Below are 12,368 nucleotides of genomic sequence, written 5' to 3' on the forward strand. Positions count from 1 at the left end.
TCATAAAAAACAACATTACTTGAAAAAAAAAATAAGATTTAGATTGTAAGTTCCACATTTTATATCTTTTTTTCTCACTTGAATATCCAATAAAAACATATTTTATAGATCTAGAATCAAATTTATTAGAAGGATTTAAATTTGTATAAAAACCAAGACAGCCAAAACTTCTTAAATGTTTAATAGGAGGATTTTTTTTCAAACACAAGTTCATAAGGAGATTTACCATAGAGAAGATAATCTCCTCTTTATTGAAGAAAATATGAACTCCAATTATGATACAAATACTTTCATCCTTATTTATACAACATATATTCTTCAACCCTTCAACTTTGCACAGCTGCCACATTCAATCCCTTCCTATTTTCAGCAAAGCCCTTTCCTCTTTAAAAGATACTCTTTGCTCCCTCCGTGAATAGGCACATGTACAAAAACAACACCAAACATATAATACCACTATAAAAAAGTTGATACATAACTAAAAACCAACTAACCTGATCAAATTGTCAAGTTAAACTGCGCCTTTTAACATATATCAATCTATATATATAATTGTCTACATTTGGAAGCCTCTCGCTCCCCCCTCTCTCGTGCCACCAGACTGCTCCATTCGTGAATACTTGCTTCTCATTCATTTACTCCTTTAAAATTCATGGGTCATGGGTTTTTTCCATGGGTTTGGGTAATGGATTCGGGTCATAAACCAATATTAACCCTAACTCCATTCTATTCTTAAGTTTCACTTCTCCCTCCATCCCTCCCTTCCTCCACGCCACCGTCTCCTATCGATTCCCTGCCTCCACTTTTTCTGACTTCGTTAAATCTTAATCGACGAAGCTAGGGTTCGCGAACTCTCCACTCATCATCGATATCCTTGCAAACCTTAAATAATACATGGCTAACGTATTCAAGTGTAAGTGTTATGTTGCAATTGAAGTTAGTCTCTGTATTGCGAGTCACGATCTTGCTAGGGTTTTGTAATTAGGTACGATACCTGGCCAGGTTGATGTGTTAATTGAGGTTGTCTTTGTTTTTGGCGAGTTATTAGGGTGTTTTATAGTTGAATGTACTTTCCTGCCTCTTTTTTTATGTTCATGAAGCTTTATTTCTCGCAGTGATAAACGTAACTGTTAAATTTTAGATGTTAGTTTATGCTGCAATTAAAGGTATGCTCGGCTTGGTGAGCCGTGAGTTATTGTGCTAGGGTTATCTAATTTGTTGCTTTACTAAGCCAATTTGAGGTGTTAATTAAGGTTCTTTTTGTTTGGGGTTGGGGGTGGGGGTTACAGTTTATTATGACGATTACGTTTTACCTATAAGCTACGTTGAGTTATTGATGACATTTGAATTGAAATGGTTCTTGATTTACGCATAACTCTGATTTTGAGCTGCTTAATTGGGGTTTTCAGAAAAATATTCTTGATATTTTGTTTGGTTTAATGACATAAAATGGGAGTACCAGAGAAGAGATGAGATTTCTTGGTATGAAAATGGAGACAACCTCATGCACAACGAGTACAATCATGTGACTTCCTATGCATTTGGTACTAATTTGGCTTTATCTGTTATTAGTCAATGAAACATATGACGATGTACAAGTTGTTAGTTGATAATATACCATATCTGATATAGTACATCATGTATGTGATCATGCATGAGATGACACTACATATGTCACTCAGGAAGTGTATAAATCAAACTAAACAATTTAATGCATGAAAAACAAGTTGTTTCAGCTAATGTATGACTGCTAATGCACGCACTGTCTTTGCTAATGGTATTACCATCAGTGGGAAGACACACAATGCATGTAAGAGTAGTTACTATTCTTGTGAAGTTCTTATTGAAATATATTTTGTTTAAAACATTACCTAATGCTTAACAGATGATTTGAAGCTTCTATTTGTTCAATACACAAAGGTAAATGGAGTTGCTTATGCTGTATGCTTTTGAAATATATGTTGCTTATCAAACAACATCCAATTCGGCTAACCTAACAATCAATCTATGGCAAACTATACTCATGGTAATAGTTAAACAAAATCTGTTATTTTTTTATTCATTTGGTTGTGTAAGTTCTTTTCTGGTCTAGTGATGGTATACACCTTTTAAGAGATGATGAGAACACGAATGCTGTGCCAGGTGGTGCTACAGTTATACTATGGGGAAGATTGCTCCATAGTTATAAAAAGCCCTCGTTTCTTACACCTAGGCCCATTTTTCAGGCGAAGCTCAATAAATGCGAGTTGTCGGTGGAATCACATATGGAAGGAGAAGGTGACGATGAGGATGAAATGATTGTGTTTAAACAATTGTTGTTCTGGTGAGAGTATAGAAAGCGGGTTCTGAACCAGATCGGACATGTTTCTTAACAAAGCCCAGGTCAGTTAAATCTTTGTTAATAGCTTTGTTTTTTTAGAAACATGTTTTTATTCGTCGTCGTCGTCGTCGTCGTTAGGTTATAACTAGAAATTTGTCAGTTCCAAATGGGTTTGGGTTAAGTCCGGTTATGAGTAAAAATTATTTTGAGTCAAACTAGGTCATTTTATTCTTTCGGTGTGGGTTTAGGAACTTATAACAAATTGTTCTTTTAAACCTTTTAGAAAAGTCGCAGTTTAGGTGGGGTCAATCTGGTTCGGACCAAACAGACACATACCAAAAAAAAAAAAAGAAAAACATCATGCTATTTGTTTGTTGATGCACACGGAAGGCTATTACCCGCATATCAGCAAGTATTGCAGGAAGATGCAAATGAAGTTGTTCGAAAGAAGAAAGGTACTACAACTACAACCTAATAATTTTAAAGTTAAGTCGTGATGAAGTAGTCAATAAGCACAAAATTTGTTTTTCACTTAACGATTTCTAATTTTCTATATGGGAATAAACGTAGCCCATTTACATATTTACACATGGACATAATATGTGACTGCATGTTTTTCTATTAGGTTGCATATGGAACTAATTGTTAAGCACAAAGTTCGTCAAAGAGAGGAGGCCCAGCTTGAAAACCTAGAGGTAAATCAATCACAAGAACATTTTTGTAATCTCTCATTTTCTTATTCGGTGATTATTGTTTGTTACATTCTCAGTATCGTTATTTTGATTTAACTTTTAATTAGTTTCTATTGTTACCATTTTATATAATAATGACATGTTTTATTTTATGTAGAAAAAAAAACTAAAAGCGACCCGCGTAACACGCGGGGATTAAACTAGTGTGTATATATTTATATATATATATATATATATATATATATATATATATATATATATATATATAACAATATAATCTTAAATATACATAAACGAAAACTTTAAAAACTCTCTGATTGCTCCCTACATTTTCTCGAGCCATTAGATTGTTTTATTTGTAAATAAAGGATTCTTATTCATTTGACCCGAATTCACGGGATTGGGTCTTACCAAACCTAGATAGTTTTAAACAGGGTATAAAATCTCATTAACTAAAAATTAATCTCAACAAATATTTTATATGAAAATCTTATAAAATAGGGATATACTAAAAATTAATATTCGATTTTTTTGAAAAAAAATATTATTTATTATTTATAATTAAGAAATAATTCTATACTCAAAAAATAAGCGGGTCATAGGTCTCACCAAACCCAAATAGCTTTCAAATCGGGTTATAAAATCTCATTATTCTTTGTGAAACACTTTTATCATCAAATCCTAAGTATATTATTAATTTTCATAAAATAAATAAAATTAAAATCCAAAAAATATATAAATATTAGAAACGAATAATGTAAAACAACCATGTGATATGAGAGATAAAGTTAGTTGATTATATATTGTGAATTGGTGGATAAAGTCCACAGATGAAATCTATGCCGTTGGAAAATAACCGATTTTGAATAAAAGAAAAAACAAATACACAGTCAAACTAATGTTAAGCGCATTGAAAAGAGTATGACGGTGGATTTTATGGAAAAATTCACTAATATTTTTAACGGTAACGGCGCCCATCTACTCCTATCCTAAATTTTTTGAAAGAAAATCTAAATATGTGTCACGTTTTGAATCATAGTATCCACTCTCAATGACAAAAACACCTTTACTATCCAATAAAGAATGGAATAACAAATCCTACTAATGTTGTTTTTTCGAAGAGAGACTCTTCTTTTGTCCATAAACACACAAATCCCATAAATGTTCTCACCCAAACTACTCATCTCTTCACAGCCAAAATGCTCGTCCCTAATAATTTCACAACCAAATACTCGTCCCTAACAATTTTGTAGCCAAAATACTCGTCCTAGCAGCTTTCATCCCAACTTCAAAAAATCCATACTAATTAATTTTTATCGTATATTTTGATTTAAAAAAACATGCAGAAATTAATTTGTATATTTAACAAATCAAACTTATGATTATATAAGTTTAATGCAACTTTTTGATTTACTTTGTATTTTTATAACTTCCTTTGTATTTCTATGACTTAGTTTTAAATATTATAATTTTTTAAACTCTACTTAAAACTAAGTTATAAATTAGTTTGTATTTTTATGGGATATTGGTTTTTAATACTCTCAACTTTCACTCGTTGGTTGATATCACTTTCGACTTTTGATTTATCATCCACCACTCCCAACTTTCACCCTATTTGTTTTTGTCACTCCATTGTTAGCAGACGACTAAGGTCGTTAATGAAAATGCTTATGTGGACATTTTTTGGGTGAGTTGGCATGTCTACGTGAAAAATACTCATTAAAAAATCCTAATTTCATCTCACCACCTTTTAATAATAATAATAATATTTAGGAAACTTGGATTTTAACAATCCCAACTTAATTCAGTTGGCTGATATAATTCCAACTTTAAAAATAGTTGTCACTAGTCCCAACTTTCACACTATTTGTTTTTATTGGACATTCGTTAAAAAAAATTAATGACATTAAGTTTGTTTCCAAAATTTCAAATTGATGTTTTAGGGCTTCTGATTGGAATGAGGATACGAGTCGATTGATGTAAAACTTACCTCAAATCGGCGCTTTAAACAACTTGATTTTTGTTAATTAAAATTTAAACACCGGAATTGAAGCATCCTTTAGTTGTTTGGATCACCGTTTTGAGGTAATTTTTACATCAATTGACTCATATTCTCATTCCAATCAAAAGCCCCCAAATATCAATTTGAAATTTGGAAAACAAAAACTTAACTTTGTTAAGGTTTTTTTTACGGAAGTCCAATAAAAACAAATAGTATGAAAGTTGGGACCTAGTGACAACTATTTTCAAAGTTGGGATTATTATCGAGTAAATGCATTAAGTTGGGATTATTAAAATCCAATTTGTCTAATATGTATAATAAAAATAACAATAATAGGAATAACATAAGTGGGTCCCACCCACACCCCACCTTTCTTTTTCCCCCATTACTCACCATCCACCCAGAACCACCACCAACCACCTCCTAAAGTGGCCATAAAATGATAAGATCTATAGCTTTTTAAAACATTTTCACATCCAGGTTATGTTCATGATTTCAAATCCTCAATTTCGAAATTCAAAACCCTAACCCTCAAATCCACCATATCATCGTCCAGTTCCATCATTTAACTAATTTTCCATTATTTATAGACATTATCTTTCTGTAACTCAAACCTCAACAACCACCATGGTGATTGAAAAATCGCCCGCCGCTGCAATCCACCACCACCGACAACATCCAACCCACCACCAAACCCTTCAAATCGACCAGAATCATCAAAGAAAACTACCAGAAGAAAACTCAACTCGAACAATACATCGTCCTCTGTCCTGACACCTATAACGGCTCCGTTAGTTGCTGGTCTATACAAGTGAATAAAGAAGGAAGAGGAGGCCGGAGGTCGACCGTGGGGTAGCGCCTATCTGGAATTTGTGTACCTGCAGTCGGGTAAAATACCTGTAGTGGCGGAGGCTGACGGTGGTGGAGGCTGGGGTTTGTGATGAAGCTGGTGGTGAAATTAGGGATTCAAATTAAGTGGTATACAAAACTAAGGATTGAACTTAGGTTTTGCAGGTGGTGGTGGAGGTCGGTGGTGGTTGGTGGAGGTGGTAGTGGAGGTAGGTGGTGGCCGACCATAGATGGTGGTATATATATGGAATTAGTGTCTTTTAAGAGGTATTTAATTTCCACATAAGTATGTCACGTGTGTTAAAAAATGCCACGTCAGCAAGAAAACTAATGTTGTTAGGGTCCGTTAAGTTTGGAAATGCCAGAAACAAATAAGGTCAAAGTCGAGTGTGGTATCATCCAACTAGTAAAACTTGAAAGTATTAAAACCAATATCCCTATTTTTATAACTTAGTCTTTTAAATCATAATGAATACTAAGTAAATATTCTTATAATTTTGTATGAATATTTACTAATATACTAATTTCAATATTATAATTAGTAAATAAACTGCATATATGATCGTTAATAAATTGACTTAGTTGTAAGGTTTAAAAAATAAGAATATGTTAAATTAAGTAATAAAAATACAAAGTAAACCAAAATGTTGTATTTAAACTATGTAAATATAATAAAAAATAAAAATATAAAAAATAATTAATTCAATATGTTAAAAAAAAAACAAACTACTTTAGGTCCGCCCATGCATTTACATATGCATATTTCATGTGTAGGTCTAAGAATATCACATAATTCACCTTATACAATTAGTCTTTTAAAATGGTTAACTAAACTAGACACATATAGGCAAGTATACGTATCTTTATATAGTATAGCAATCATAAGAATCGAGTATCAATGTTTGGACACGAAGTGCCCTTTTGTATTATGGCGGTCACTTTTTACTGAAATTCGATTCGAGAAAACGATACCCGGACCTAAACTAACCCAACCTGAAAAACCCGAACCCGAGAAAAGATTAACCCTAATCCAAACCAAAGTAATCTGGGTTAGTTCTTGGGTTCGATTTCTGGTTTCCAGGTTAACCTGATTAAACGTTGAGTTTTAAAACCAAATATATTTTTAGGCATAACAGGCTAAGGCATAACCGCTAAGGTTATCAGAATTTGACCCAAATTGACAATTAACTATTTATTGTTTACTAATGTTTTCAATTTATGGTTAAAATCAACCATAATCGAACTCTCTAATCATGACATATTGACAACGAGTATGGTTTTTATTTTATTTTATTTTTATTTTTTTTATGGTTGGAATTTGTTAAATTTTACTTATTTTTGTTATATTGTTTTATCGAGTTATGTTAGTATTTACGTTACGAGTGAAGAATGTTAGCTTTAATTTTAGCATTGTAGTTTTAAATATATATTTTTTATTTTCTGGATACTCGAACCCGACTAACATGACCCGAAAATCTGACCCGAATAAATTGTGAGAGATTTAGGTTGAGTTTCGGGTCTAAATTTAAAAACTTTGATACCCGAAAAATTTGACCCGAAAACTCCAAAATCTAAAAAAAACTCACCCGAAGAAAACCCCTTATTTGTATTACACTTTATTTTGCATTATTGTTGGTCTTATTTGCATCAGTCTTGACAAAAACACAATCAGACCCTGACATTACAAGTATTTCCATGATCTAAAGCGCTCATCATAACACCAGTTTAATTACTAGTTTTTTTAAAAAAGAATTGATATATTAGTTACAAACATAATTCAATAAATATCAGTCTTGAAATCATCTGTCAGCAAGTTCATTGCTGTCTCAACTAATGAATGAATGGACACCTTGTACCTGCTCAATCCAATTGCCCCTGAGAAAATGCTAAAACTTTCCACCTCTGACGTGGTCTCTGTAATCCCTTCGAGTTCGCGTTCGAACGCAAGACTCTTGAATATCTGAATATTCTTGCGCGAATCTCTCATCATCCAAATCGCCAGCTCGACGACATATCTTCTTATTCTTGGAATCATGGTCTGTGGTTGCGGATATCTTTTTAGGATTTGCAATAGTGCCATTGCTAGATCTGCTTCTTGGATTCCGGCTCGCCTGAACATGGCATTAGCTTCTTCAGATGACATGTATTTAAACACATGTGCTGCTAGTCCAACCATCACTTCCTGCAACTTGTTTTCTTCTGTCATGATCTCCATTAGTACCTGTCAAAAGTAAGCCAGTGATTATGACCATAGCAATATATTCCCAAAAATCAACGAAAAAAATTTCATGAGTCCGCCAAGAAAACTTACTGTAGGTGCGGCAGTGATCACGCCTCTTAGCTCCTGAAAGCACTCGGGCCGACTATAAATACACAAATTCCTTAAGATCTTAGCCGTGTGTATTCTCAGCAATGGATCATCCAAAGCATCCACAAGCTTCTCAACAACATTAAGTTTCAACAGCCGATGGCAGTTATTCGCGCTTTCAAACACCAGCATCGCAAGCGCCTCCCCAGCCGCAATCCTAACATGATTCTGCATCCCTCGTTTAAAAAATATGTTCAGTAACTCCTTTAACACTCCACCTGTCCCCCCGATCCTCTCAGTAGCATCCGCTTCCAGAGCCAAACCGGTTAGTATCTCAATCCCAAGCTTCTGTAACACCGCGTGTTTCTCCCCATACCTTAAAATATCGCGTATGTAACTAACAGTAAAAACCACCTCGGATATCTCTGCCCGAAGCTTCCTGCCTGTACTGCCCGTGGTGCTAACTAGCATCTTAATAACCTGTAACGACCTCTTCACAACCAGAATCTGAGACTCGGTCACCCGGTCATCCTGCAACATTGTCTGACTTGCACGCGTGAAATCTATAATCTTCGCTAACAACCCCTTGGTGTTCCCAATCTTCCCACAATTATCATGATCACGCGCAAGCTTCTTCAGTATTTGCAAGCCCAGATCATTAAACGCCCAGTACCCGTGGTCCCGAACCACTTCCTGTTTAGATATTTCACCACAGCTTGTCACACTGTGGATGTGTAACAGACTAGATATAGATTCCATAGCACCCGGGATCCCAGCCACTCGAAGTGAGTTCTGTTTTCTTCCCGCCAGTTTGGCTAGTATTTCCCCAGCCGATTTTCTAATCTCCTCCTGTTGCGGGTCTTTCCAGTTGCACATCTCAACCAACCGTTCGATTGCAGTTATTGTGATCCCAACTTTTTGCAACGTGTCTTCACAGAATCTCGGGTTTTTGGTGAACTTTTCCAATATTCTCACCCCAATTAGCTGCTCGTCAGATGAGTCGGAACCCAAAAGCTCCATCGCAAACGTGACCAAATCCATCTTTAACCCGTCGAATATGCTTCCATTAATGCATTTCGAGTACGCGTCATAGAAAAAGCGCCTTATGGATACCAACCCGAGCGGCCCGAGCTCACACTCGTCGTTAACGCGGTCTAAGAGCTTCTTGTACATCACCTTCCATTCCCAGTAAGCTTTCTCTAAAAGGAACAGCATTGCTTCCGCCAAAGCCAAACCGTAAAATATGGTCAACGCCGACTTTCGGTTTCTCTTGTCCGTGTCCCCTTTCTGTATCTCACCATAGTTGTGCTTCACAAGCTTTATAAGCGATAACACGACGCAGGCCGTGGCGGACGCTAACTGCAGCCAGTACAGAAGCCTGCTGATGTTTCTTGACAGAAAGACCCATTGACCATATGGAAGAAGTGGCACTTCTGAACTAGTCCATGTCCGACTCAATGTCTTAGTCTTTGTCCAATGTGAACTTTTGTGAGCGTTGACTGATCTAACACCTGAGTTGACTCGGGTGCAGGCCAGGTGGGACCGAGACTTGACAGCGCGAAAACTGTTGATCCCGGCGTCGGTTAGTGAACACGTGGACTGGTGCTGCCACTCGAGCTCGTGACTCCTGCTAAAGATCCGGGTACCTTAAACAAACAAATAAATAAATAAATAAATGTACTCAATAAAACCCTTTTTTCATATAAAATATATATATATATGCGCACTACTAGAAAACATAGTACGGAGTGATGTTTCTAGTAATGGCATAATAAGGTATATATATATAATTCAAAATGGTTATGAAAAGAAATCAATCCTATATATATATATATATATATATACCTTCTATTAAGAGAATAATGGTGATGAACCAGAAATCTGTCTGGTCAATGGTGATCGCGAAGCCACCTAGTAAGACGACTGTAGCCCAGATGAAGCCGAGTGTCCCAAGCCCAGTGGCTGCTTTCTCCAGAACCGCAAGCCGCAGGGCGAAGAGGGTTAGTCGCTTTTCGGGTGCTCGTGGACTTGTTCCTGTATAAGTATTGCTGGCTGCTGTTTCTATGCTACTTTGTGGTTCAAAAATGGCGGGAGTTTGGGTTACAAGATCATCTATTTCTATTTCTATTGGGACACTTTCTGGAGATTTTTTATTATCCATTGCTTTTGTATGGATTAAGGTTGAAAGTGCTGTATATATTATAAGCCAAGGTAATTGAAACTGAGATTGGAGAACACGTTTTGGTTATCAATAAGAAATGGGACTTAAAACTTGTTTGCTTTTAAAACTTGTTTGCTTTTCATCTTACTTAAGTTATCATGGTACGTGTCTTCTTTTTTTATTTTATTTTGTTTTTTAGAATAAAAGCAAACAGTTAGAGAGTTTGTTATGATAGTTGGTATAAAAATGAATCATCTTTTGTTTACAACTTGATGTTAAATTATTAAATAAACTAAAGTGTTTTAGAAAATATAGATAAAAAACATTATAATATATATATATATATATGAAAAGTTTATTAACTAGTAATTTTCTTTGACATTTTCTTAAACAATAATTAGGGATGATCACGGGTCAAACATGTACCGGTGTCCGTGTTAGCAGGAAATAAAGATCTAGCTCAGACCTTATAAAACGTTTTAGTTTCAATCTTTATAACTCCACAACATTGAAATGATAGCAAAACTAAAGATATGAGGATCATAGTATGGCGTGTTTGAATAAAGGGACAAATTGCAAACCGATTAATCGTGATATGGATTTGATTAACTTTATAACTGCATGAAAAGTTTATTGATTATAAAAAAAGAAAACAACTATAAACTTCAATGAAGGTTTACATAAGAGAGAAAATAAATCGCATTTTTTATTTCATAATTTAAGACGCAAATTTGATTTTTACTTTGAATTTGTTTAGAAAATACGATTGAAAAAGTTTACAAATATTTTGAAAAATGTTTAGGTTTTGATGATGTGAATTGTGATATGTTAATATGTTTTTTATGGTAGGTGATGGCTTTCATTATTTAATTGTAAAGTAGATATCTTGTTAAAGTATTTAGGTTGAAAAGTTGATGTTTACGTAGCGTATTAGTGCATTTTAAAATGCAGATTTGAATTAAAAATTTGGATGCTTAGCAGTGTTAAATTTTAAATCTATTGACTAATATTCATTTATTGTTACTTATAAGAACGATGATGACATTACTTTTTATTCACTTTGTTATTTTGTGTATATGTTGTTACCAAGATAAAAAAAAATAAAATCAAATAGATTAATATGTGTTTGGGTTAATAATGTTGCCCGTTGAGGAATGTTTTGAGTTCAAGTTCTATGACGGAAAAAAATGAGGTTTTTATGATGGTTTATGGGCTTTTCTTACCTTTGGCTGAGGGTGAAATGAAGATGATCGGTTGGGTTAATGGCTCGTTAGTTATCCAAATAACCGTCATTAAAAGGAAAAAAAAAGTGTTGGTTATGACTTGCAAGGGTGTGGTTAGAATATGCAACAAGTCTTATTGTGTAGAAGCAAACAAACAAAGTGGATATCGTGGAGAATACGATTGGTTGTTGGTTCTGCTTTCAAAAGAAGTTTCCTTCTCTCAAGCCATTCATCAACTCATCAAGGGAGAAGATGGATGTCACACATATTAGCTAATCTAATTAGGCTATTCTTAACGGTTTAGCGAGTGTTAAAATAAAGTGTTGCCACGTAAGGGTCGCATAGATGGAAGTCATTTCACCCATCACAGTCACTAACATGTGTAATAGTATTTATAGGATTGCAATAAAAGTTATATAATATACTTTATTAAACAGGCTAGCCAATCAATGATTAGTCTTTCAACCTCAAATACGCAACACTTGTTTTCTTCCTCACGGAAAAACACCCCCAACCCCACACCTAGGGGTGTACACGGACCGTACCGAACCGGACGAGAGCATGTCCGTGTCCGTTCGTTAAGCTTTTGACGGACAAACGGACGGTTCATGAACACTCTACCGAACGAAAATTCATGTCCGTGTCCGTCCATTAAGAAATTGAGTTTGTCCGTGTCCGTCCATGTCCGTACGTTAATATTTTAAACGGACGTTAATGGACAATAATTGGCAAACGGACATTAATGGACAAACAAACATGTGAACATTAATGGACAACGAATACTAATGGACAAATATAAACGGTTACATATTA

The 12,368-nt window shown here is 34.7% G+C and overlaps 1 protein-coding gene across 1 annotated transcript; it reads right to left on the reverse strand.

The window, feature by feature from the left end:
* Nucleotides 1-7,427: 7,427 nt before the first annotated feature.
* On the reverse strand, nt 7,428-10,332 carry LOC143599247 (uncharacterized). Its single transcript, XM_077077242.1, has 3 exons — nt 10,017-10,332; nt 8,175-9,817; nt 7,428-8,084 (listed from the first exon to the last, which is right to left on the reverse strand). The coding sequence occupies exons 1-3, from the start codon at nt 10,330-10,332 to the stop codon at nt 7,641-7,643; spliced, it is 2,403 nt and encodes an 800-aa protein (XP_076933357.1). The 3' UTR covers nt 7,428-7,640.
* Between the last annotated feature and the right edge of the window lie 2,036 nt (nt 10,333-12,368).

The sequence above is a fragment of the Bidens hawaiensis genome, unplaced genomic scaffold, assembly GCF_021521415.1.
Source record: "Bidens hawaiensis isolate Kalapana, Puna unplaced genomic scaffold, B.hawaiensis_p1.1 tig00051645_1, whole genome shotgun sequence".
Taxonomy (NCBI): Eukaryota; Viridiplantae; Streptophyta; class Magnoliopsida; order Asterales; family Asteraceae; genus Bidens; species Bidens hawaiensis.